The 27835-nt window shown below is 38.5% G+C and overlaps 2 protein-coding genes and 1 non-coding gene across 11 annotated transcripts in view, besides 11 other annotated features; 1 reads left to right on the top strand and 2 right to left on the bottom strand.

The window, feature by feature from the left end:
- Positions 1-292: 292 nt before the first annotated feature.
- Positions 293-4544, bottom strand: eEF2 (eukaryotic translation elongation factor 2). 3 transcript variants are annotated; one of them, NM_165394.3, is made up of 5 exons: positions 4419-4496; positions 3724-3938; positions 3137-3664; positions 1864-2560; positions 293-1782 (listed from the first exon to the last, which is right to left on the bottom strand). In NM_165394.3, the coding sequence occupies exons 1-5, from the start codon at positions 4419-4421 to the stop codon at positions 691-693; spliced, it is 2535 nt and encodes an 844-aa protein (NP_724357.2). In that variant the 5' UTR covers positions 4422-4496; the 3' UTR covers positions 293-690. The 3 variants fall into 3 exon arrangements, with proteins under 3 accessions (NP_724357.2, NP_724358.2, NP_525105.2); NM_165395.2 differs by having other exon boundaries at positions 530-1782; positions 4419-4544; NM_080366.3 differs by having other exon boundaries at positions 530-1782.
- Positions 3050-3080, bottom strand: sncRNA:254 (small non-coding RNA 254). The gene has a single exon (NR_002539.1). It is a non-coding gene; the product is annotated as a small non-coding RNA 254 (non-coding RNA).
- A 746-nt stretch (positions 4545-5290) lies between the features above and the next one.
- Positions 5291-5677: a mobile genetic element.
- Positions 5678-6485: 808 nt separating this feature from the next.
- The window catches only part of nolo (no long nerve cord), a 44946-nt gene continuing 23596 nt past the window's right edge, over positions 6486-27835 (top strand). For 4 of the 7 annotated variants that reach the window (NM_001042909.3, NM_001169569.3, NM_001299198.1 and 1 more), the window contains exons 1-7: positions 6486-6526; positions 6926-7291; positions 10854-10932; positions 23052-23162; positions 23235-23560; positions 24144-24318; positions 26839-26983. In NM_001042909.3, coding sequence (NP_001036374.1) covers positions 10879-10932; positions 23052-23162; positions 23235-23560; positions 24144-24318; positions 26839-26983 — 811 coding nt within the window. In that variant the 5' untranslated portion in view covers positions 6486-6526; positions 6926-7291; positions 10854-10878. Of the gene's footprint in view, positions 6720-6925; positions 7292-10853; positions 10933-23051; positions 23163-23234; positions 23561-24143; positions 24319-26838; positions 26984-27835 lie in introns of all 7 variants that reach the window. The other 3 variants (NM_001259199.2, NM_001299197.1, NM_165396.3) reach the window with 1 other exon arrangement.
- Positions 8351-8754: a mobile genetic element.
- Positions 8914-9468: a mobile genetic element.
- Positions 11699-12228: a mobile genetic element.
- Positions 13100-13371: a mobile genetic element.
- Positions 13529-13577: a mobile genetic element.
- Positions 14262-20674: a mobile genetic element.
- Positions 21090-21522: a mobile genetic element.
- Positions 21528-21706: a mobile genetic element.
- Positions 26209-26406: a mobile genetic element.
- Positions 27690-27835: part of a mobile genetic element that runs on past the window's edge.

Here is a 27835-nt window from a genome sequence, read left to right on the forward strand (position 1 = left end):
ATAAATCGTCGTTGACTGTTTACAAAGAAGTGTTTCTTTCAACAAGAGTTTCTATCAGCAAAAATGGAGCAAATAAATAGATAGATCAGTGCAGAAATAAACTTAAAACCTAAATTTCTAGTACTTGACATTCTGAAAATTTGTTGGTCATGTCGGATATCGAGTTAATATTCATTTTACTTAAACGGCGATATTGCTTAGCAAGGACTTCAACCCACACCGGCGCGGTAGGAACGGCTGACTGCATTATTTTCACAAATGGACGACCAGACTAAGTAATAAAAACTAAAATATGCGTCTAACTTTATTCACGTATTCCAGTGTATATGGGTATCGTCACCGACAAATCGCTTTAATGTATGGCAAGGACACAAGAGAGCGCATAATTTGTAAATTTTTCGCAAACAAAATTAAACCAAAATCAATTCTCGTGTCAGTCACATAGCGGCGCTCTGATTTATGTAAAGATAAGTATTAAATCATTTACTTGATTTATTCTTGATTTAATGTTATACAATTCATAATCATCAAAATTTTTATTGTTTTTATTTGTTTTAAAACATTGACCAAAGGCGATGTTTCAAGTGCCTTGCCGAATAAAGATGTTAAATTCGGTCACTCCATATTTTTCTATGCTTTTCCGCTCAGCCAGCTGCACTTGGATGTTGTGGGGGATCGGGTGGTGGTGCTTTACAACTTGTCCAAGTACTGGGATAGATCGGGCAATCCTTCCTTAAGACCCTTGCGCTTACGAGTATCCTGGACGATGGCATAGGGCTTGCTTGAGGGCTCGCTCGGATCGCCAGGCAACACCTGCCAATGATCGAAGACACATTGAGGGAAGGCCTGTCCTCCGGTATTAGAGCGCAGATCGGCGGTAAAACCGAATGACTCGTTGACGGGCAGGTATGCCTTCACAACGAACATGGGAGTGCCCACAACCTGGTTTTCCTCGAATACATGGCCACGTCGCCTGTTGAGCACACCGTATATTCCTCCTACAGCAACCTCGGGGCACTGGATCTCGCACAGGTAAACAGGCTCCATCAGGCGCGGCTTGGCGGTTATAGCGGCAGCGTACAGACAACGACGAGTGGTTGGAATGATCTGGCCACCACCACGATGGATGGCATCAGCGTGAAGTGTCACATCGTAGATGTTGAAGCGGACACCGCGCAAGTTTTCGTCGGCTAAAATACCCTCCTTTGAGGCCCATTGGAATCCAGCGACAACAGAGTCCTTGATTTCGTTAAGGTACTGCACGGACTTGGTACAGTCGAGGATGAAATTCGGACCGGTTCCGTCGGGGCCGAAGCACCAGATCTTACGGGCCTCAGTCACATCGTAGTCGTACTTCTCAGACAAATAACGGGCACGAGCCTTGAACTCATCCTTGGCACTCACATCGCCGTTATCAATGTCCTCGGGAAGACCGTCTGGCATAGGTAGGGCTTTCATCAGCAGACGGTTGTGCTTGTTGGGCGACTTGGACAGACACATCTGGTCGGACTCCTCCGACACAGTCTCACGGTAGGAGACGACGGGATCAGACTTCTTCAGTGGGATACAAGCGTGGTCTTCCTCTAGATCCTTAAGGCAGATCTCCAAATGCAGCTCACCGGCACCAGCAATGATATGCTCGCCGGACTCTTCGATGATACACTGCACCATAGGATCGGACTTAGCCAAACGCTTCAAGCCCTCCACCAGCTTAGGCAAGTCCGCGGGGTTCTTTGGCTCAACAGCCACGCGCACCACAGGGGACACGGAGAACTTCATGACCTAAAAACGAAAAAATTTTAAAAGTCAATAATAAATTTGTATGCTGCTTAAAAAAAGAAGAAAATGAAAAACGCTGCAAACCTTCATGTTGTGGGCGTCCTTGAAGGTGGTAATCGTACCGGTCTTAACCAAGAACTGATCAACACCGACCAGACCGCAAATGTTGCCAGAGGGCACATCCTCGATGGCCTCGACGTAACGACCCATCATGAGAATTGTGCGCTGAATAGCCTTCTCATATAAGTCCTCCTTCTTGCCGGGAGTGTAGTTGGGGCCCATGATTCGGCACTTTTGCCCGGTGGCCACCTTACCGGCGAACACACGACCGAAAGCATAGAAGCGACCCTTGTCAGAGGTCGGTACCATCTTAGAAATGTACATCATTAGAGGACCATCAGGATCGCAAGACTTAACGGCGATAGCGGCCTCATCGTCATGGGGACCTTCGTACAGCATCTCCATGCGGTACTTCTGGGCAACCACTGGCGACGGCAAATGAATAGCAATCATCTGAAGTAAAGCCTCGCCGGCTGGCAGCCAGGTGCGCATCACAGTCTTCAGCAGAGCTTTGCCATCTTTGTCCTTGTCTTCATGCTTCAGAGTCACACCGATTTTCTCGAGCAAGGTACCTATCTCCTCCTTCTTGTAATTCATAATGGCATCGAACACCTTGTAGATGGGGTCCAGGATGTACATGCAGAACGAGCGTTTGTTGTCAGCCTCTTTCTGTTTCTGCCATTTCTTGGTCTTGGCGTTAAAGAAGTTTTCACCCCACAATCTGTGAAGAAGTTGAACGATTAATTGTGCCTTCAGATATTTCTTATTAACTACTTATCACTTAATGAAATGCTTAATGACCAGTTCAAATCGCTTATTTAAAAAAATAATTAATATTATTTTTCTGGAAATTTTGTATAATACAAAATGATTCATTTCAGCCAATAAATTTGTTGCAAATTTGATTTATAAATTTTAAGTCTTAGATATCAAAAATGACGTCCGAATATATCGATTTGTATAATATGAGGCCAAACAACAATTGATTTCAGATATATGAAGAAATTATGTGAACAATAAAAGATTTCTGTATACAATTTAAAAATAATTAGTGTAAGGTAACTGCCTTAACATGACTCGTTTGAACATTAGGAAAGCGGTCCCGAGTCAGCGTTTAAACAGCATCCGAAAGTTTATTCTTCTTCTATTTAAGGTCCACTTGTGGCGCCGTCAGCACGAGAGACTCTAAAAGGACTTTCCTTGCGGAGATGTCTTTCAAGAAGCCGCCCGCTAAGCGCCACACGTTTTGTGGTAGAAGTTTGAAAACATTTACAAACAAACTTGAGACATGACTCACCGGTTCATTAGCTTGACAACATCAATCTTGAATTTCTCGGAGTACATCTCAGAGAACTGCTTGAGGGTGAACGCCCAGCCGTGAAGCCCAGAACCGAAGCCCACTGATCCCTTAGAGGGATCCACGCGAACCTCACCCATCGGTCCTCCGTCATCGTTATAGGTGGCAATGATAACGTTTACGTTCTCGACGATGCGCTGGAAGGTCTGGTACAGCTCCTCGGCATCTAGTTGCAGCTCAAGCAGAGCGCGGTCCATTTTGTTCATGAATAGGATGGGCTTAATACGCTCAGCGATGGCCTGACGCAGCACGGTTTCGGTCTGGACACAAACTCCGGAGACGCAGTCTACAACAACGAGTGCACCGTCGGTTACACGAAGGGCGGCGGTCACCTCCGAGGAGAAGTCAACGTGACCGGGCGAGTCGATCAAGTTGATCAGGAAACCCTTGCACTCCTTCTCGCGCTGATCGGGGTGGGTAATGAACACCAGATCCTTTTCCTCCACCTCAAAGTACATGGAAATGGCACTGCAATAATGAAAGGCGGATTAAAAAAGCCGTGGGTGCTGGAACATGACTGGTCTTACGTCGACTTGATGGTAATGCAGCGCTCCTGCTCGTCCTTGCGGGTGTCAGTGAAACGAGTCTCACCAGCCTTGGCTCCGGCAATGATACCAGCCTTCGACACAAGGGAATCGGTCAGAGTGGACTTGCCGTGGTCTACGTGGGCAATCACAGACATGTTGCGGATGTTCCGCTTCTTGTCCATGAGGCCACGGATCTCGTCGACGGTGAAGTTGACCTGTAAAATAAATAAGGCATCGTTATGTACATATTATAACGAGTTTCCACTCGATCTATACACAGTGCTGATTTAAAAATGGCGTCCATACACACACTAAGTCTTCACAGTCGTGCAAAGGTCTTTGAGGTTAGATAAGAACTAAAAACCACAAATCACTCACTCGCGAGTATGGGCATCGATAAATATAGCAATATACATCTATTCCTTGGGTATTTCACAACAAGCACCAAACAGGATCACATTCTAGCCAAATTTCAATAGAAAATTGCATACGTCATTCCTAGTCTTTGTCTTGCATTTCACCATAATGCACACACACACAACAAGCAAACGTGAAAATATGTGGACACATCATTTCACCAAGTAATGGTTGAGACATCTGCACTTTTTGCACTGGGCATTAAAGATATTAATGCAGGTCGCCTCTAGGCCTTTTCTGTAGATATGGGGCTATTATTTCTGACTTTGGGCACCTACCATTTTGGATGTATGGAGATTTTCTCGCGGACCAAAAAAACACTACGCCTTTCAACGGCGTTTCGACAGGAAAGAGCGAGGCGCTGCAGCGACCATAGAGCTGGGACAATTCTTGATATTTTCGATAGTCGGAACCAGTAGTTGATCGATAGTAGTTCACGTGACAGATTCATCAGATAGTTATTTTGCATGTTTACTTTATAGTTTTTAAACTTTTATTTTACAGAATGACGTTTTCGTAATTTTCCACGTAATTTTCCGCGTCGAAATCGTGGTTGTTTATATAGCCATAAATAAATATTGCTAAGCACTATTATTAATTTACATACATCCGCTTAAATTTCTTCTAAATTATTTTTCTTAAAAATAATCTAATCTATATATATATATTTCTTTATCGCTTAAACTATCTTATGAAAAATAAACTTTAAGTGAAAGCTAGTTATATTCTCATTTGCTCATAGATGCCGAGCCTTTAAAGTTAACGACTTATGATAGTTTCGATCAAACGGCATTTCGAAATTCTACGCACGCAGTAATATTTAAAGTATAGCAAGCGAGAACGCTATCGTCGATTTTTACGACTATTAGATACCCATTACATAGCTAATGCGATTCTCTAGGAAAATATTTAAAAATTTTGTTGGCGTTGCGGTAGGAATTAAAAAAAGGTTTGAATTGTGGGCTTGAAAACTTATTGAGGTTTGTAGGTGTAAGAGTGGGTCACGCCACGGCATATCGACAGAAATTTGGCAGACAAATAATAAAACGAAAAAAATCAAGAGATCCGAAAGTCAAATTTTCCGACAAGAAGTTTCAAAATTTGTAAAAAATGCGGTGGAAGGTCATGGCGTAAGTGTTTTTGGTATTCATTATACCCGCTACTCGTAGAGTATAAGGATATCGTTTGTTCGTTGAATGGTATGTAACAGGCAGAAGGAAGCGTTTCCAACCATATTGCTCAGGATCAATAGCCGAGTCGATCTAGCCATGTCCATGTGTCCGCCTATCCGTATGAACGTTGAGATCTCAGGAGCTATAAAAACTAGAAGGCTGAGATGCCCACTCTAACGCCCTAAAACCGCACCATTAACCATTTTTCCAAATTTGTTCATAATTTTATTAGTCTTGTAAATTTCTATCGATTTGCCAACAACAAGATAATTATTTTATAAATTATGAAATATGGCGTTCGCATTCACACTAGATAAGTAATGGGTGTTTGATACTCAGGGAACTCTACTATAGCGTTCTCTCTTCTCTCCTTTTGCTCTAGCGTCACTTGAAACTTTCGAATTAGACGGCCTCATGTCACCTCTGAGTTCAGGTTCGTATCATTGATAAAGCAGCCTTGGAAACTCTACTCTACTGTACCCTATTCTCCACTTGCGATCCCGCTTATATCAGATATTTTATTTTTTCTAAAAAACGTGGAAAACTAACCAGGAACTAGAGATATTGGTCAATTGAAAGGAGGACAACAGTTGAATATTTTCAACCCGGGGAAGACAGAACGCCTAATTGGTATATTTTGAATAAAACTTTTTAATTAAACCATAGCCAAACACCTTTCCGCCCAAAATAATGCTTTGTTTACATACACGTACCATGTTGTCTCTCTTTTGACAAACGTTTTGATATTTGTTGATTTTTGTATTCGTTTTGTAAATTTCCATAAATTTTTAAAAATTAAACCACGTACATATTTGCCCACCGGTGCCCACGCATCAAATATAGAAATGGTTCGTGAAGCTGCTTCAAACTGTAGAATAGCTCTCTTGCTGAATTTAACAGCTTTCGGGAAAGAAAAGAGCTTTTTCTTTTTCTCATTATTGTGTTCCACATTAAAAAAAAATCACTCAAACAATACCCCTCACCACCTAGAACTCACCTCACTTACCCCTCACCAACCAGAACTCACCTCACTCGAATTCAAAAACTCACTCGTTCCAATGTTGCTGCAGCATTGTTGCTCGCATTTTGAGTCAAGCTCGTTCTAATGTTTCGGCAGCATTGTTGCTGCGCGAAGACGGCCGGCAAATGAAAATGATGACGACGCGGGCGAACAGTTTTCAAGTGATTTTCCGAGCTCGCGGGCTGTGCTAACGGTAAAGGAAAATTCAGTGATTGGGGACTTTCACGTTGCACAGTTGATGTATTGCTTTGTGCGCGACGGTGTTGTTGTAGTGCGAAAGCAACAAATATTCAAAAAGATTCAGTTAAATTACGTGATTAAGTGGTCTAGGATTATCCACTTAAAACCGTTTGCAAATATTATCAGTCACCTTTTGCTCAAAAAATGTAAAGTTAAACGTTTACCGACCAATTTGAGCCGAAATATTTAAAGTATACTTTATGTTGTGTTTTCGACAAAGTGAAAAATTATAATACTAGAAATTTACAAAATATGTGAAATGATATATATGATCGAAATAATATAATTTCAATAATAAAAAATTAACTTATGCTGACAAAAATTATATGTTTTATTTCTTTTCTTTACTTAGAACATACATTTTAATTACTCAATAAAATGTAACATTTAATATGAAACCAAAAGTAATATAAACAAAGCTCTATAAAAAACGACAGGCAAACCAACTATTATATAAATCATAATTAGAAACTACAACGCAGAAAAAGGAGCAATAAGCCTAAAATACTCTTAAACCGTCAAATGCATCATTTTGGAAAAGCATGTTCCATCGTTTTTGTCGCACGAAAAGTTAAAACGATACTTATTGTCCAACGAGTGGCAATTGCGTCAATCTAAATTTTAATTTAGTTTGAGTGTGGAAGCTTCCGATAAACTTGAAAATGGATCTTGGATTTTTATTAGATGAGCGAGTCAAGCCATTTAATTTCTGATTGCCGTAAGTCTGACAACTTTACTTGTCTACATACAAAAATCCTACTAAACTTTTAATTTTTATTCAGTTTTCTTATAACTTGCATGGTTTGTGAAGCATAGGTCGGTAGACCCACTTGATTAAGCTTCTATATTGTAAAGACTTGAGTTGAGAGAAAAACTGCCGAACGAAGTGCTTTTAAAAATGCAATATTTCTTTTGGGTCCTAAAGACTAAAATTAAGAGTTATCGAAAGCAAGGATCGTTATGCTAGATTTTACATTATTATCCCAACCCCCATTAGTAATTGAACTCAATCCATGTACGAAGTCCGATAACATCCAACAAAAGTATAGGAAACTTTATATGTGTACCGTCGAAGAGTGCATATTTTAGGTTTCGGACAAAATCCCAATAAAGATTTAATAAGAATACGAAATGCCCGGTCCCAATGTATTTTTGTAAAGCACACAATGAGACACAAAAGCTTAATAGGCCCAATCCGAACTCGGCACACGGGAACCAAGCAATGTACATAAGTGTTCACATATGTCGACAGTTCCTTAATAAACGGCAAATGCATAAAAAGGTTCCGACGACTCACACAATGTCGTCGTGCTTTTTAAGTAAATTGTAAAACATCCAAGAACAATTTTTGTTGAGCGTGGGGTGCTAAAACAAGTGTGAATAAGGTAATGCGGAAAAAGTTTGCAAAAAGTCAGCGACAGTGTAAAGTGCCGAACAGACTGTCGGTTGTATGGTTCGGGTGCATAAAAAACCAAGGTATGAATGAAAATTCAGCCAATGTGGAAAACGTCTTGACCGGGGGATGTTCATATGATTCTGCCGTCAAGTCCTGCCCGTACCCGTACCCGTGTGGTCACTTCACCCAGAACTTTTTTTTAACATCTTTATCAATTTGAGAAGGGCTTGGCAGGTGGAATTGGAAGGACTCAAAGCTTTCTATCAGAAGGTTCAAAGTGACAAAGCGAGTTTTAATGAGTATAACAATTTAACTACAAGAAGAATTCTGCTATACTCAACTTCAAGTATACAAGCAGATGTAGATTAATAAATTGAAAACAAGAAAGAATACTATAGTAGAGTTCCTCGACAATCAGATAACCGTTACTCAGCTAGTGTGAATGCGTACGCGAAATTTCTGGGATATCGGGGAATAAAATGAGAAAAAATTTACAATTTCTTCAAAAGTATGGGCGTGACCGGCTTAGCGGTTTTAGGACGTTACAGTGGGTGTGTTTTTTGCAAATTGATAAAAATTTACAAAACTAATAGAAATGTGAAAAATATCAACAATTTTTTTTAAAGTGCGGGTGTGGCAGTTTTGTGCTATTTCTGGACGTTAGAGTGGGAGTGGAAACATGAGCAAACAAACTTGGGCAGCGTCTTTGTCTCTGGAATCCGTATGCTTAATCTAAACCTTCAAGATTTTATAGTTCCTGAGATTTCGATATTCATACGGACAGATTTTCTCTCTTGCTTTTTTTTCGTTAAATTCTTGCTTCCAAACTGTCAGCACCATTTTGCTAGAAAGCAGGAGGTATTATAACCCGAATGAACACATTATATTTTGTACGTTGGTCCATTCGGCTGTACCATCGCGAAACAATCTTGCTGCTGAAGATACAGGGTGCGGCAACATAACTTCCTTTTTTTAAAATGCACGCTATTCAGTTAATTGATGTCATAGCGGAGCGATAGTGGTCCCATTCAAGAGGGGTTACTGCAAAGTTTTTCCCGCACGGCGGGAAGCACAGCGTGCATTTCGGTATCGCTTTAATTTAGCTCCGTTGGCTCACGTCCCAGACCGCAAATCAATTGTTTCATGGGTCACTACATTCAGGCAAACTGCAAGTGCGACAAAACGATGAACTGGAATCCCTCGACCCGTTAGATCGCCTAAGAACATTGAAGCAGTACGAGCGTCAATATTGCAATCCCCACGGCGTTCTGCGTCCAAACACGGATCTGCCTTTGGACTATCCGATCGTTCTGTGAGAAGAATTCTTCATGATGATCTTCATTTTCATCCGTATAAGATGGCGATAGTGCAGGAACTTTCAGAACGTAACTTATTTTGACGGAACACTTTCCAGAGCGCTTTATCTCATAAATATTTTCCGATGCCTAAAATAGTATTCAATGAGTTCTGAAGAAATAATATTATGCTGCCGCACCCTGTATAAGTGTTGAAGCTTATTTCGGTCATGATACTTGCAGCATCTGCTGTCTTCGGTGTGGGTCCATTGCAATTGGAGAGTGCCTGTGGAGTGACAAATCCCTATACGTCACTCAAGGAGCGAGGATGTGAAAAAGACTGGGTACGGCTAGGCTCCAGATATCGGCGACTGTGAATTGATCTATTTTTTGGTAGTCGATCTAGCTTTTAGTTAGAAAATCTGATTAAAAAACAAATAAAACTGTATCGCTTGATTATAGAATTATAGAAATCTGGCTTTTATTGGATTTATGGGTCAAATGACTAACAACTGTTTACAAATTGACCTTTGAAATTGTGTTCGGGTGCCTTTACTTTAAATAACTCACAAAATATTTAGTAGCAAGTAATAATTTATAGCGAATCACATGCACTTATTATTTATATTGCATATGTCATTAATAGTTACATCTAGAAGGCGTTGCTAGCTGAAACCAAAAAGTTTTGGCTGTTAGTGAAAAGTTACTGCTATCTTTTTGCTCTGTAAAAAGCGTGTCTTGTGTCGTATTTCTGTCGTTAGGCAAACATTATTACCTATATAAACTCATATATGTACATGCATATGTGCTTTGAATCGAAAAAGAAACTTCTTCATTTTTTATTGTCTAACCTTATTTTGACTTTCACGTGTCCCCCGTTGATGCTTGCTTATTGAATTTATAGTTCTCACATGGTTGTTCTCTAAACGAACATACGTACCCTCTACAGGGACTGCAAACTGCAATGCGGCGAGCAGAGATTGTCACAGTTTATAATTAATGGGAATTAACAACGGAAGCATATGATAAAAGCAATTACAGTTGAAGCGGTTATCGCACAGGAGAATATCCTTCAACATCGTTTTCTTCTCAGGCTTCCGAAAAAAGCCCAGAAATATTTGAATTATTTGAGTTTAAATTTTTATAATTATTGTTGTAATTATAACAGTTACTCGTTGAGTAAAAGGGCAACCGGGCATCGTTGAAAAGTATGTATCAGGTCAAATGAAGCGTTTCCGACCCTATATAGTATATATCTTTCTAATCATCATCAAAAGTCTAGTCGATCTAGCCATGTTTGTAAATCCATACGTCAAGTTTTTCCCCCTTACATTAGTTGTAATATCCAACATTCAAAAGGGATTTAAAGTAAGTCCAGCCGAGTCCATCAATGAAATGTACCTCATGTTGGAGCTTATTTAATTCTTGTTTAGATTAGAAGGTGTCGTTTTACTTAATAATTATTTAAGGCCGTTTTCGGGATAGGGCCTTGGGATTATGTTAACAAATTTGACCAGCAAAAAATGTGTATATATTTAGTGATGTACATGTCTATATTTTGAAATAATTGTACTTATACTTTGTTGCAGAAGAAAACATGATTACGAGACAAAAATGTCGGTGAACATGAACTGGACGTCTCCAAAAATATGGGCCGCTTTGTTTGTGGTAAGAACAATTTGTTGAATAAGTTAACTGAAAAACTTTAATGGTAATTTAAATATTCCACAATATTACAAATATATATTAGTGCAATATTTGTAACCTTGAGGACTTATTAGTAATTAGGTGCTGAAAATATCAGAAATCCATATTTTGCATTCAAAAAGTATTATGTCGAACTAGGTCGTTCATTTAGTTCAATCGGTGATTTTTTAAATTTTCTTGAAGGTGCTTCACAAAAAAAAAATGTTATGAATTTATTTCATACAATGCTGTCATTGAAAATTAATATTATTTATTCAATTTATGTGAAAAACACTTATACATAATAATAATAATAAATAATAAAGAGTTTACAACTATATTGAACTAAGTGAACTATCAAATCAAGTCAATGCATTGCAATGGTGAAGTGCATCGTCTGGTTGTATCATTCAAAAAATCCCCTTTTTTTCCTTATTAATTATTATAAATTAAGAACTGAAGAGTTAGTAGAATATTAACTTTTAAAGCTATTACTCGGAAAAAGCGCCTTTTCTACCCCATAAAGATCAGATTGAAAAAAAAAATAATTTTGGACACGGCCACAAGCTGTCTAAAACTTGGCAGTCTTTCGTTTCTTCTTCGATTTATGCTGGTCCTGACACATTTTGTTACGGATTTCGTGAAGTCGAAACATCAACCACTTCGGTGTCGTATATGTTTCATGATAAGCTCCCACCTTCATGTAAAAGTAAGTTGTTTTACCCGTTACTCGTAGAGTAAAAGGGTATACTAGAATCGTTGAAAAGTATGTAACAGTCAGAAGGAAGCGTTTCCGACCATATAATTTTTGATCAGGATCAATAGCCGAGTCGATCTAGCCATGTCCGTCTGTCCGTATGAACGTCGATATCTAAGGAACTATAAAAGCTAGAAGGTTGAGATTAAGCATACATATTCTAGAGACAAAGACGCAACGCAAGTTCGTTGAACCATGTGTCCCACAACCGCACAAAACTGCCACGCCCACAACCGCACAAAACTGCCTCGCCCACATTTTTGAAAAATATGTATGTTGATATTTCTTCACATTTTTATTAGTCCTGTAAATTTCTATCGATTAACAAAAAAAATTTTTTGGCCACGCCCACTCTAACGCCCTAAAGCCGCCAAACCGGTCACGACGGATTGATCCGGTTTGAACAATTTTTAATTTTTTTCTCATTTTATTTGCCAATATCTATCGATATCCTTCATATCATATACACTAGCTGAGTAACGGGTATCTGATAGTGGGGGAACTCGACTATAGCATTCTCTATGTATAGGTCTAAGGGTTGCGAATATATATATAATATAGGGCTATAACTTCCTGCTCTGGCAGTACCAGTATAGTTGTGATACATAAGAATTGCTCAGGAAGCTTTCACCAAAAAGCCAAAGCCGTACCCTTCGTCTAAATATAGATGTGAATTACTAATCAATATGGGTAAAGTCTTGGCAAGGGAAAGGCAATCATTTGAACTGGGACATTACATACATACATTGTTACATATTTACTTTGTAAACGGTACATAACTATCGATGGCACTTGAATTTTGTTTAATTGAGTCGAGTGACAATAAAGTTAGAACCAGCATTACTTCTTAATAAATTTGAATCTTTAACGCTTGTTTAGCGGCCCCTTACTTAGATGGCATCAAAGTCAAATGCCACTTTATTGTGCAGGCTGCTGGAAAGAAAAAAACGGACTCCACATTGTCTAACAATTATTAATGTATGAAATGTTTCCTGATTTTCAGAAAGTTTCCAACTACATTTTAGTTCTCTTTTATTCTTTCCATAGTTTTTGTTAAATCTTCTATTTCTGTATTCATTCAGTCTTAAGTTCCGAATAAGTTCAGTGGTGTTTGTTACCATCGACAAACACATTTTCTAACATACATACATACATAGTGCGCACTGTTGCTATGGTTACGAACTCGTTAAGGTGTCCCGATTTAATCCTACTCTGAAATATGATTTACACTGATTTTGCAGATAAAATTGGAATTTAAGTACAAAAAGAAACAGATTAAATGCAAATGGTCGTCTTCTCCGAAAAATTATTGCATTATGGTCGTGGACAAAATTTTTTCAGCATTTACGCCCATAAGTGAAATTATTTCTCAAAAGTGTGGTTGTGTCATTCGGCGTGGCAAAAAGTTGTTCGGTAAATTGATAGGAATTTACAAGACCAATAAAAATAACGAAACATTTTGCAGCAGTTTGCGCGTGGCAGTTTTGTTTGTGGGCGTGGCAACGTGGGTCAACAAACGCGTTGCGCTGCGTTCATGCCTCTATGCCTAATCTTAACATTCTAGCTTTTATAGTTCCTGAAATCTCGACGTTCATACAGATGAACAGACAGACGGACTGACAGGTGGATCGACTCGGCTATTGATCCTGGTCAAGAACATATATACTTCATATTACTTTTTATTACTTTATAAATTTTAAGTGCAATTGTATCCTTAATATTGTATGTATCCTATTTAATACATTCAAGACCATATTTATAATATCTCTTATTTTCTGTAAACTGAAACGTAAAGTAAAATCAACCTTAAAAACAAAAGAGAGTTGATCCCCGACTATCAGATACCCGTTACACAGCTGGTGGAAATGTGTTATCCCGTCTTTTGAAGTGGAATTATTTTTACGAGTAGTATGTTTTTTTATTTTTGCTCTTCTAAATGCTTTATACATATTTTCATTGCGGTTTATATGACTTAAATTTGACTTCGGTGCCAGGTCTTTAGCCTTTGCGTGTGCCGTTAGTCCGTTCTAGGTTTCCACTATTTGTCTGAATGTTTTCCCGGGAGATATTTGTTTGCCAGTTGTTTGCGTGTTTTTTCTCGATGTGTGCGGCTGTGTTAATGGCCTAGGCGTAGCTGACAGGTTTTTAAGGTAAGTGTTTCCTAAGAGTACTCGAAGAAGTTGGAGAGTTGAAGTCTGAGCTGTACCATTTGCACAGATGATTAATGGCATTGGCGAGTGGTCGCGTGGTAAGGGCTTTTAGGTTGGGCGGGCTAAAACATGGATACATACATATGTATATAGGAGTATTAATGATAGTGAGGAGTTGTAGATAGCATAAAGATGCAGTTAACATTAACATTAAAATAAAAACACAGTTATTCGTTTCTATATCTATATATGTATATATATATAGAATATATAAGCTCTAAGGAAATAATAAATTAAAATAATCTACATGGAAACTGAACTTCATAAAGTTGGTTAGCTGAAGAATGAGGCCATTATGTAAGGGATGACCTTTCCATTCTGTGGAACTTACATATATATGTATAAATTATCATTTTAGTAGATTTTCCATATATTTATTAGCGTAAGTTTATTAATTACAATAGGGCTTGCGCTATCTGCACTTAATGAGACGAATAGTAAGTACGTGGCGATGACCGACGCTTCTAATCTTCCAAAATCGACTGACTTAAGTATAGCAAGAGTTCTTATCTCTAAAGCTTAACAAGTTACAGTTTCTTATAGGTAAAGCTCGATCTATAGATGGGAAAAGCACTTGAGGCTTACGACTATATTTCGGGTGTTTTGTGATTGTGTTAACTCCTCCCCTTCTAAGACGAAGGCTGTCCACAGACTTTTTACAATTGGCAAATCTATTTGAAAGCGGATCTTACGGGTAACATTGGTTGTGCACTAAGTTCCCATACTGCCAACCTGGTACTGCGTTAAACCATCGAAGGGAAGGCAGCTCTGCGTGTCTGGATGATCCGAGAAGTTCGTAAATGCTGCTGATTCTCCATGTCATGGGTTCGCAACAAGGTTCTGGAGATGATCGTAGCGAACTTGGAAAAAATCTTTATTGTAACCGTCGACTTGTTGACGACGATGATGCTGATGTTGGTTGAACTAGTTGACCATCAAAACGTATGTGTTGAACGCACTCTGGTTGGCGTCTGATGGCAGATATTATTCAGTTCGTCGTTTCAGTACCCAGGCGCAGAAATAGTTGCCGCATCTTTACGTCTTTAGCAGATACTACGTTGATAGATCTTAATTCCCTCTTCTACTCTTCTCATCTACTTAAGAGGTAGTTACAGTTTTAATACTAAAGTTTTGACAATAATTAAGTATAACAATTATAATTTTATAATAAAGTTCATTCAGATATTTTTGATATTAAAGTATGTAGTAAAACGCTTATTGATTGCAAGTATTGATTTTCCTATTTAGTTGAACAGAATCAGGAAAGGGTATTGATAACATTAGTGTTTTATTTTTTTTTTAATCGGGAATTTGAAATCTAATTAGAGTGAGTGCGCTATACTGTTATTATGCCGTTTTGGTAATGCATTTATTTTCTATGGTAGTTTCAGGAAATATTTGTGGTTGCGTGGACTTTAAGTTTTCAAATCATTCGGGTCTAGCATTTCATCACATACCTTTAAAATTTTCTAAAGAGGATGAAGCGGAAATAATACAAAATGTTTAAAGATTAAATAAGAAGGATTTGACAAATATTTAATTGAAAAATGTTTGCAAACTCTTTTACTAGTGTTCAGATTTCACGTTTGTATTTTGCTAACTTGGCGATGGTCACAAAAGGAAAAGAAATACTAAACCTAGCGTAGATTATCTTTATGAACGACCCTCCCTTTTATGAGGACCGTTGTCCCGAGGTCTGCTTCGATTAGTTCTTCCCTATACCGTGGGGTTAGTTTATTTCCCAAGCGATTGTTTTGTTTTACCATGACGGTTTCTCCCACCTCAAAGGTTCTGTCTCGTCTTGTTACATTTTCTCTTCTTAGCTGTTTTTCCTGAGCTTCGTTAACCATTTCTACTATCTCGTTAGCCAATTCGGGAGGAGTTGAATGAATAATGTCGATCGGTCTTCTATTGGTGACTGAGTGCACCGTCTTATTGTATTCTATTGTTGCCTGAAGAATAAGGTTGACTGTATCATTCATTCCACTGTCAAGTTTCAGGCATCGAGCTATTTCTAAAAGCGTGCTGTGAAACCTTTCAACCTGTCCGTTTGAGGTACTATGAAGTGGAGGTGCGTTCGCTATGTCAACATTAAAACGATTTTTCAAAAGTGACTTGATTGACTCGGAATTTATGGACGGTTCATTGTCACAAAATATTGTCTTTGAATGGGGAAAAAAGTTCATTAGTTGCATAATTGCAGGTTCTAAATCAGTTATCGTTCGAGAGCCGATTGGTTGCACAATAGCGAATTTGGAAAATTTGTCAATACATGTCAAAAAGTAATTCCTGTCCGTAGAAAATATATCAATATGCAATGTCTCGCCTACATGTGACGGAATAGGTGTTCTCCCGAGGATTTGCTTTTGCGGATGGCGGTCGTATTTGGCTTTTTGACAAACCAAGCAGTTAGAAACAAAGGTAGCGGCTATTTGTGACATTTTAGGGAAAAAGTAGTATTGAAGAATTTGTTTTACATTCTCCTGTGCTGCCCTATGCGCTCTGTTGTGCTCCAAAGACACTATTTCCCGTTGCTCAGTTTGATTAAAAATGTCGCTGACCATTTTCATAGTGTGTCGGAAGGTTGTTGCTGGAAAGTCATTTACAAGACTGTTTTGAATGAAAGCTAGTACAGGTAATTCGCAGTGTATCGCATTCACTACATCCGGCTTAACCACATCACGAATTCTTCCGATTAAGGTCTCTTTGTCTAGAAACTGTATTAGATGCCTTGTCTTGCTTCCGAAAATAACAAAAGTTCGAGTTGAGTCTGCGGTGCCCTCATCTATCACAATTTGGTTTCTAAAACAGTTAACCGGCTTGTCGATAGTTTCGATTGTAAAAGTCAATGAAATTTCGCTATGTATTGTTGCAATGTCTGACTGGGGTTCGTCCTCTAGGACATGAATAGCCTGCCTGGATAGTGCATCGGCAACATAGTTCTCCTTGCCAGGTTTATAGAAAATTTTAGCATTATGTTCGTCTATAAACGCCTTCCATCTCTTGATTTTTGCATTTGGATTCCTATCTGACACGGCGTATGTTAACGGCTGGTGATCTGTAAAAATGTTTAAGTTTTTGACACCATATAGATAGTTCCTAAGAGACTTTAAAGCCCAAACGATGGCCAAAAGTTCTCGTTCATTTGTTGCGAAATTAAGTTCTCTATCCTGTAAAGTTCTCGAAATCATTGTAACAGGCTTGCCATCCTGTGATAAGACTGCCCCCAGGCCAAAAGCCGAAGCGTCTGTTGTTAAGTCAAAGGCTTTTCTATAATCGGGATACAATAACATTACATTTTCGGAGACAAGAACATTTTTAAGCTTCTCAAAAGCAGAACATTGTCTTTCATCGAAAGAAATTGGTATCTTTTTAGACTGGCTTGCGGAAACCTTTCCGTTTTCACCCTTCAGAATGTCAGTGAGTGGTCTAGCAATAGAGGCGAAGTCCTTAATAAAGCAGCGGTAATAACTTGCTAGCCCTAAAAACGATCGAACACTAAACAGATTAGTAGGTTGATTATATTTCTGAATAGCCTCTACTTTGCTAGGACTGGTTGTGATACCTCCACTTGACACCATGAATCCGAGATACTCGACGCTTTCCTTGAAGAAAAACGATTTCTCTTTAGAAACCCTCATGTTTGCCCCAGACAGTCTGTCTAGTACCCAAGCAACGTCGTTTACGTGGTCCTCAATTCCGTTTGAAAATATTATTACGTCATCAACGTAAACGTAACATGACTTTCCTATACGGTCCCTAAGAACATCATCAATAGCACGTTGAAAAATACTTGGGGCATTTTTCAAGCCAAACGGCAAACGGCAAAACTCGTATTTTCCATTTCCTACTGAAAAGGCAGTTTTCTCTCTATCCTTTTCTGCGAGCAGAATTTGGTGAAACCCCGATTTAAGGTCAAGGGTTGTAAAGAATCTGGCTTTTCCCAAATTTGACAAGATGGATACTACGTTTGGTATAGGGTACTTGTCGTCGATTGTTTTTAAATTTAGTTTTCTAAAATCTATAACCAACCTTTTCTTAGTATTTCCCTCTTCATCTGTACCTTTTTTATCGACTACCCAAACCGGATTGTTGTAAGGTGACGACGAGGGCCTGATAATTCCGTCCTTTAACAAAGCATGTGTCTCCTTATTCACAAAATCCGATACGCCCATGGGGTACGGATAGAGTTTTGAGTAAATGGGTTGGTCGTCCTCAGTACGTATTGTGGCAACAATGTTGGTATTATACGGCAGTGCTTCTTCCGGTTCCGCAAAGACGGCCAATCGGTTTCGAAGCATTGTATGGAATTTATTAGATATCTGATTTGGAACCACAATATTCTCTATGTTGGTGAAATTTACGCTGTCACATCTCAAAAACTGAATAGATTCCACTTCATTGTTGATATTCAACGTTTTGTTCTTAAAATCTAACGTTGCATTTCCCTGTTTCAAAAGGTCAAGTCCTATTATTGCGTCAAAACTAGAGAGACTTGGAAGAATAAAGAATTGAACAGATGTGTTAAATAGCTTAATAAAGCATTTCTGTTTGACGGTGTTGCAACCATGAAGCGATTTTACCGTGAATTTATTTTGTACCGGCATTATGTTTTTTAATTCAGGGAGGGGCTGTATGTAATTTTTCGAAGCCCCGGTGTCAATCAAAAGTTTTATGGTTCTCCCTGCTATCTCTCTTTCTATGTACGGTAGCAGGGATTTGTGGCTAAAAAATGAACATGATCGTAATTCACTAGTTCGTCCTCATAATCATCAACCTCCGCTTCTGCCTCCTTTTGATAACCGTCTGTATCTTCCTCACATTGACCTTTCTCATGAGGTAAGTAGTTGATCCTCTGCTGTTTTGGCCCTGTAAACCTTGCACTGCCACTCGTTGGTCTTTTTGATGCTTGCGCATACCCAAAATGTCCCTGAGCCTGACTTGTGTTTTGCTGTTGGGGTTGCGATGCGAATTGATTTTGTGTTCGAAATGAATTTTGTTGTTGGGATGGCCAAGAATATTGTTGTTGAGATGGCCAAGAATTTTGCTGTTGGGATGGCCAAATATTTCCCTGAGTCGGAAATGGAGTTTGTCCAAAATTTCCAGTTCTTCTAGATCGCATGGATACATCAGGATTTGTTAACTGGACTGGATCTTGTCTTTCCTGGTTATCATAAGTATGCACCTGACGCTTGCTAAAATATGGGTTTTTAGTTTGCATGGGCATGATTGAGTTTCTATCCTTATCGCTGTGCCTTTGTTCGATTTTCTGACCCCTGTCTCCAATATTTTTAGAATAAATAAGGGCGAATTGGTAACGCTCATGGTTCGACTCGACCTCTTGCGCTAAAGCGAGAGCAGTTGGTAAATCTTTTGGACCTTTTGCAAAAAGAATGTCGCTCAACGATTTCTTAGCTCCGGTTACAAATACACGTAACGCGTCCGTCCTGTACTTTTCATTCAGTGACATCGCCAAGGCACTATCAAATGTCATTATTGTCTTGTTGGTAAGTAGGGTCAGTTTTTTCTCGACTTCATCGTAGAATTCAGTAAGAGTCATGTCTCCCTGTCGCAAAGTTGATAGCTCTTGTTCGATTAGATAGATCGGCCTTTTGTCAGAATATGTGAAATCAAGACGGCTGATCATTGCTTTGAAATGTAACGGAGTATTAAAAGAAGCCAATACTGTATTCGCTGGACCTTTTATTTTATTTCGCATAATACCAAGAGCTTGGTAAAATGTTGAACTTCCCTCGTAATCTTTGAAAACTTTAAAAGCGACATGAGCCGCTTTTCTCCACGACACATATGTTTCACTTTTGCCATCAAAATCTGGCAGAGATTTAATTATATCTAGAGGCTCGCTACAGACAACACCTGGTCTAATTTCAGCATCTACATAAGTTTCCACCTCTGGGGTGTTCACTGTTAATTTCCCGATTCGCTCATTCATCTCCTGCAATTGCTTTTCAAATGATTGTTTTTGGACTGCGAGCGCACCGGCAACAGCACTCTCTACGATCGCTTTTAACTGAGCTTCAAATTCCATTTCGCTAGTTGTCTTTGTTTTTGACCACCAATTATCTGATGACTTATTATTTTTTTCTGCACTGTTTTGCCTACTTGCCTGGTGCGCTGACCATTTATTTAAGCTTGACACTAGGTTGTCTAAAAGGTTATCACTGTCACTCATGTATTTTTATTATCAATACTCTTTGCATAGGTTATAATATAATAATAATAATAATATTTTTAATTCGTTCAATAAGCGTTATACTTACAATATAATAATAGTGATTAACAAACAATTTTAAGGTAGATGGTCTTAGTAATTAATATTATATTTTATGTAATCACGAAATTTTTATTTCTTAGGTTAGAGTTAATTAGCCAAAGCCGCTGATTTTGTCTCCGGATCCTCCTTTTGTTATTTATTTATAATTATTCAGTTATCGTAGGTTTTTATATCCGTTTGGGCGCCAATTATCATTTTAGTAGATTTTCCATATATTTATTAGCGTAAGTTTATTAATTACAATAGGGCTTGCGCTATCTGCACTTAATGAGACGAATAGTAAGTACGTGGCGATGACCGACGCTTCTAATCTTCCAAAATCGACTGACTTAAGTATAGCAAGAGTTCTTATCTCTAAAGCTTAACAAGTTACAGTTTCTTATAGGTAAAGCTCGATCTATAGATGGGAAAAGCACTTGAGGCTTACGACTATATTTCGGGTGTTTTGTGATTGTGTTAACTTATATATGTAAGTTTTGCTATGGCGTTCTATTTTAGTACTGAGTGTTTTTTTTTTTTAATTTCACATTTACCCTATACTGTTTGATTTTTAGTAAGCTATCTTTAATGATTTAAGAGTCGGTATGGCCTGCATCTATTTCAATTGCAATATAATACTGTTTTCTTGTAAATTACCTATTGACATGCAAAGGACCCAAATAAAAGTTTGTCCTACAGAACGAAGCCTTTAAGCGATTCTACTGCCCATAAAGTCATCGAAGATATTTATGGTCGAAGTTTTTTGCACATATCAACATTCAGATTTTTGTTTATCAACATTGATTATTATCCCCATTTATATTTTGACTTTGCACCTGTGTTATTCGTAAAATAAAAGGGCATAGCAGCTTCGTTGAAAACTATGTAACATGTAAACGGAACTATAAAAGCTGAAAGGTGGAGACCCATGTTGTCACTCCAACGCCCACAAACCGCTCAAAACTGCCACGCCCACACTTATAAAAATATTTTGTTATTTTTGGATTTTTGTATTAGTCTCGTAATATTCTATCGATATGCCGAAAAATCTTTTACCACGCCTATTTCAACTCAGACAAACCGCAAAAACCTGTCAGCTTACACTTGAAAAATGTTTTGATATTTTTTGATTTTTGTTTTAAAATTTCTATCGGTATGCCAACAAACTTTTTGCCACGCCTACTCTAACGCCCACAAACTGAACAAGCATGTCACGACCACACTTTTAAACTTATATTTTGTTCCCAATTTCTAACAATATTTCAAAAAATTTTGAAATTTTTCTTTCACACTTCCAGCTGAGTAACGGGTATAGTCGTGGAACTCGATTAAAGTTATTAGTCTTGTAAGTTTCTATCGATTTGTCAAAAAACTTTTTGCCACGTCCACTCCTTTGTGTCTTTTCCCAACAAAATTGTCAATCCCACACTATTAAATCATTCTTAAATTTCTGCTCATTTTATTCCCCATATCTATCGTTATCCCAGAAAAATTTTAAAATTTCAGGTTCGCATTTCCATTAACCAATTAATTATCCACATTTGTGAATAATTTTAAATATTCTTGTTGCTTTTATTTTTTCTCAAATTCAATCAATATTCCAGAACTATGTTGAAATTTCTCGTTCGCACTTTCCACTAGCTGAACAGCGGGTAGTGTGATAGTGTGGGCGTGTCAGTTTACTATGGAATCCGTTAATCGCATTACCGCAAGGGTAGATTTTAAGCATAACGCTTATACTCCATTTCAAGTCAACCCAAACAATTACGTCTGCAGCGGCCAGCTTACAGTTCGAGGTCAAAGCGAAGCCTTATTAATTCTTTCGTCGAGACAGTCTCCATATAAGGCCGGAAACAGTTAACAAAGGCTTAGTCCTTGGTCACTTACAGTCGTTAAACGGTATTAGAAAAAAAGACATTCAAAAAGACAGACAGACGCAATGCGTAAGTTTCGGTTTTAACCTAAGCCTGATGTTTTTTACTTTTTAAGGGGATGTGGGCTATGACAATTGACCTTTGCCATATGCGTTAAGTGTTCCAGTCTGAAATGAATGGCAGAGTAACGTCAGTCAAATGGATAGACAAGCCGAGACAATCGGGCAGGTTAGACATGGCTCAAAGTCAAAAAACAGATCGCAGTGGCACAATGCCATAGCAGAACCATCAATTTTGAAACCCAAAATCCCAGAACTCAGTTCATCCATCTATCCCTTGTCAAGTCATCGTTTTGGAAGCTGCCGGCTGACTGTTGTGGCTATAGCCACACAGGCTCGACATCGCCCTAGCCATTGTATAAGCCAAACAACCCTAAAGGGACGTACCTTGAATCATCCTTATGTTTGTGGCCCCAGCCTTTGCAACTTCGCACACGAAAGTTTTAGATCATTGACGTTTTGCGCCGCCGGTCGCTGTCGCTTTGAATAAATAACTGGCGTGACGTTATATACACACGTACTAACGGGTTTCTTACCCCCGTCATCTTTGACATTCTAACCGTCTGTTGGATTGTCCCTGTTCAATCCTGACGTTGTTAACCATGACCAAGTATTGTTTAAAATTTGCCCGACTTCTACGTCACCTTTCCGTAATGTAGTACCTCTGATTGCTGTTGGAAATAGACAAGGCTTTATATTCTGGTTTGAAAACTACCTGGCATGTTGGGTAATATAACAAAACGGAACAAATTATCTCGACTATCTTATACCCATCATCTCTTTGATAATATAAGGATAGTTCAATTTTCTAAAATTAATATTTAAGGATGGCGTTCGAGACCTAGAGTAATTCAAGTTGTATTATTATGTAATATATACCCTTTACTGTGTGCTAATTACTAATGCTTCCCCCGTTTCCTTAATCAGACCACCCTATGCCTGTTGGATACACAGGCCGCCTGGGCAAAAAAGCTAAATGCAAGTCAAGCTTTTGACGACACGTGGAACACAGCATCCGATTTGGAAAATGAACTGGAAGTAAGTAGTTTTGGCTTTTCTGTTAACACTGCACAGAACATTAAATCCACAAATGCAACTGCTCATTTTCAGCAACAAAAGCGATCGAAGGTCCAAAGTGCAGGAGGAGGAGGTGGCGCGGGCGGTGGACCTGGCCAGTGGTCGTCCTGGTCAGATTGGTCAACCTGTTCGCGCACCTGCGACGGAGGCATCATGCATCAAATGCGTAGGTGCGGCAGTCCTGGCAGTTGTCGCGGGGAGAGCACCCGCTACCGCATTTGCAACATGCAGCCTTGTCCGGAGCAGCAGGACTTCCGCTCCAGCCAATGCTCCGCCTACAACGATGTTCCATACGATGGCACCCTGTACAAGTGGACTCCGCATTATGATTACGTCGAGCCCTGCGCGCTTACATGCAGGTGGGTGTGCGTTGTGCGTTGCTTATAAAAATGGTTTGCTATGGAGTTCTAAAATCTTCAGTCAGCTCAAACACTTTGCCGCCCATTAAGCTTAAGTCTCCAATGATTCAAACAGAGTCGGTGCTGGCATGTTAGTTATGGCTAAACTATACTTTAAGCTATTTGCTTGCATTTTGATGAATAAACCGAAAGTTTGCAATTAAAAATAATGGGAGAATTAACAAAAATTTGGGAATTGTCTCTTCCAATCGACAATGTTTATTCGGTCTTATGGTCTACGCCTTATTACATTGCTACATTAAGTGACTACAATATAAACTGACTATTTTATTTATTCAAATATTATATATAGTATTTTAAAAGTATTTAAATAATTACGAATTTTTTTAACACAACTGTTTTGATATTGGTGGGCATGCCAGAAACTAGTATAGAGAGTACAAAACTTCAAAAATGCAAATAAACATAATGGAAAATTCCAACGGATTATTATTCCCTGATTATTATTAGTCTTTCTTCTCGCAAGCGCCGCATTCCCATCCGATAAGTGAATAATCATAATGCAAATATTTTCCATTCGTAGAGGACATCCTGCACATCTTGTCGAAGACATTTCGCGGGAGACTGGAGACGGCAATGCAGAGGAGGCGGAGCACTACGACGAGCAGAGCGTCATTGTGCAATTGTCTGCGAGGGTGCAAGACGGAACCCGTTGTCGTTCCGGCAGCCTAGATATGTGTATCCAAGGAAAGTGTCAGGTGAGACATATTTGGGCACAGTTTATTGAAAACAAAAGTCGGGGCGTCAAGACGTCAGGCAGTCGATCCCTCCTTCCTCTTCAAATGCCGCCCATCGCCTTAGCGCTATGTGATAAATTAGGTACACAGTGCTGTAGGTGGTCCTGAAGAATTGGGCGTAATCACGAAGATGCTACTTACTCTTACAAGGCCTTACCGATGGAAAGGGCTTTTGCGTATTTGTGCATTATGCACTATAGACAAAATGGTACCTTTTTGTCGCCAAAATTAATAACTTCAAAACGGAGAGAGATATTTAGATATTTCTGTTTTTTGTATTAGGTTACACTAGGCCATATCTTTTGTGATACCACAAATTGTGGGCGTGGTATTTGCATGTTAAATTATTTTACAAACAATAACCACCAAAATAATAAAAAAAATAATGAAAAGATTCAGCAACAGCCTTGTTTGACTTCCTTTTAGCTGAAATTACTCTACTTTGGTAAGGCATTTGGGAACCTGAAGTTGCGACCTAAAAAGTTTAATATATAACCTTTATATTATGATAAAGTTAGGTGAATATCATGTTATCATGTGTTTAAATCTCTAGTTAAACAGCCACAAGAAATTCAACAATTCAAAATCACAAACACCAGCCCCTTTCGATCCCATTATCACTTGTTTAATAACAACTTTTCCTTGTTTCTTTTTTATTGATTTAAAAGCGATTGTGTTGCTTGTACGGCACTCCGAACAGCTCTTTTAAACAGCTGATATCTTAACCGTACGTGATTTTTTAAATTTCTGGCATGCAACAATAAGGTCTAATCTTATACTAACATAATGGCATAAAAAACTTAGTATTACGGACTTTTAAAAAATGGCTTTTTGGCCACAAAAAGGTACCATTCAGCCTATAGTGATATGCTCCGGCGTATACATAAATCATAAGGAGGGCAACCAAGAAGAGTGGGTAGGGTAATTCTTGTTTTGCTGCTGCCCTCAAATTTAAACTATTTAAATGCCAATAAAGCCTGACCAGGACAACGCTGAGTAGAGCGGCAGCCAAAACTGCACCCTGTGGTACGGGGTACATTTGCGTGGTGGAATTAAATTGCCTTTTTGCAAACCAATTTTTGTTAGTATTAACAAATATTTTTAAAGCCGGAATATTTTAAGCATGGCGTATTACAACAGTGTCAGTAAATATATTGGAAGACAGCAGATGAGTAGAGTCATCTATACCTGAACTAATATTTGTCAATTGGTCTACCGGTATTTAAACTGTGGTTTGCTTACGTCTTAGGCAACTAATTATTTGACTCTTAAATTTCTAAGACTCAGGATTACAACTAATAATATGTTATTCAAAATTGGCGACAGCCACAGCACCGGCAACCAAACTTGGCTGTTTGTGTTTCGTCACGGTTTCAGTTCCACTTGATATGCATATAGACTTGTGTGCATGGGTGCGGATGCAAGAGCTAGGCATCTTGTCGATGCACCTCCAATTTGTTCTAATAAATGCCAATATGTTATGTGGTTTACTTTTTCTTTTATTCGTCGCCGAATTATGCAGCAACCGCTAGAGGCATTATGTGGACTTGTGTTCATATATTTATATCATTTATGTTATACGTATATACCTGTGAATGGCAGTCCAATGACGAAGCGCTTCAGAGTGTACGAACTACGTTTCCAAATATGACGAATGAAACGGTTTTTATTAAACAACTATAGGGTTCGGGAGAAAAGGCGGTGTAAAAGTGCAAACTGGCATTATTGGGATTGGTAAGGGGTTACCTTACACACAACAAATTCATGTCACTTTTGTTAAAATCCGACGCTCGGTTCAAAAGTTATTCCTAAAACTAGATTTCAGTAGCATAACGTTTGTTTAAAATGAAATATACCCGTTATACGCAGAGTTAAAGGGTTGACTAGATTTGTTGAAAAGTATTAAGTAACAGGCAAAAGGAAGCGTTTCCGGCTATATAGAGAAATATATTTATGATCAGGATCAATAGCCGATCTGGCCATGTCCGTCTGCATGAGCTTCTCGATCTCAGAAACTATAAAAACTAGAACGTTTGGATACAGCATACATACAGCAGCGCCACGCCTAATTTTTGAACCATTTTTCGATATTTTTTCATAATTTTATTAGTCTTGTACATTTTTATCGATTTGCAAAAACATCTTGCATCTATCCCGCCCACACATTAGAGCAATAAAATTAATTTTTTTCCCAAGTTTCTACCGATATTCCTGAAAAATGTTGATTAGCTGAGTAGATCTTGTTTTGTTTTATAATTTAATAAGCTTACTTAAATACCAAATGAAAACAGAGCGATCGGAAAAAGGCTATATTCTTTCCAAGCTGTGCACTGATTTCCATTTTTAGTAACGACTGCCGCAGAGTTAGTGAGTAAAGCCATTGATGCCGCTTAGCGGATTACACGTTTTTGACATATTGGTTTACCGTTTCCGTTTCTGCCTTTCCCAATCTAACGTCAGTTGTTTGCCATCTCTTTTTAGCGTGTTGGCTGCGATTTAAAAATCGGATCTACAAAAAAAATCGACGGTTGCGGAGTGTGCGGCGGAGATGGAAACTCCTGCTCCCAACCGCTTTTTAACTGGGAGATGGCACCGATGTCGCAGTGCTCTGTAACCTGTGGAAGCGGTAAGTTCAGTGCTCAGGTTTCAACCGCCCACCTCGCTGATCAAATTAATCTTGAAAATTGATTTTTTTTTTTTTCAAATTTTAAAATACCATTTCATTTATCTTTTGCGAAAAACTATTTGTTTAAAATTAATCATTCCATTTTAAACTTTGCTAAATAAGTTTATTTTGTATATGGGATTGGACTTTTTAAAAGTTTTAGCCTAATTAAAGTATTTATTTACAACAATGTGGTTGTAAATATACTGTTGCTCTGTATTTTTGCTTTCTTTAAAATCGTTTGTTCCACATTGTGTTTCGTGAAAATATATGTAAAACTTATATTTGCCAAATAGGCAAATAGGCGTATGTCCATGTTCCATTATGGTGGAACAACTTATTGGCACTATTATTCAGCTTGTGGTCATGGCCTTCTTGGTTAAAGCTTACATGTGAAATAAAGTTGACAGAAAATGGTTCTTAATACGAATGATTTGTTGTCCTAAAACGTAGTAACGGCGTTTAAAAATAAAAGTTTTAAAATGTTCAGCTGTTAACATATTAATTATTGTCATACTTCATTGTAGACGGCAGTCCACGTAGTGACGAAGCGCAGCAGAAGAGTGTGCGAAAGGTGCCACACGAATAAATCTTAATAATAATAAAAATCGGCTGGGCCTGTAAGACCGTAACGATTGATACACCAATCGAAAGTTGATATATACAATACAACTGTGTTCAATGAAATAGCAGTGCGATGGAAACTAAGAAATACAAAGGTATTTTGCTCAAGTTCTTGAGCAAATTTACAACTTTTAGGCTGTTCATAAGAATAGCAGTGTCTGGTTTGTCCAACGCGATGGACAACGTTGC

This window comes from Drosophila melanogaster, chromosome 2L (assembly GCF_000001215.4).
Source record: "Drosophila melanogaster chromosome 2L".
Lineage (NCBI taxonomy): Eukaryota > Metazoa > Arthropoda > Insecta > Diptera > Drosophilidae > Drosophila > Drosophila melanogaster.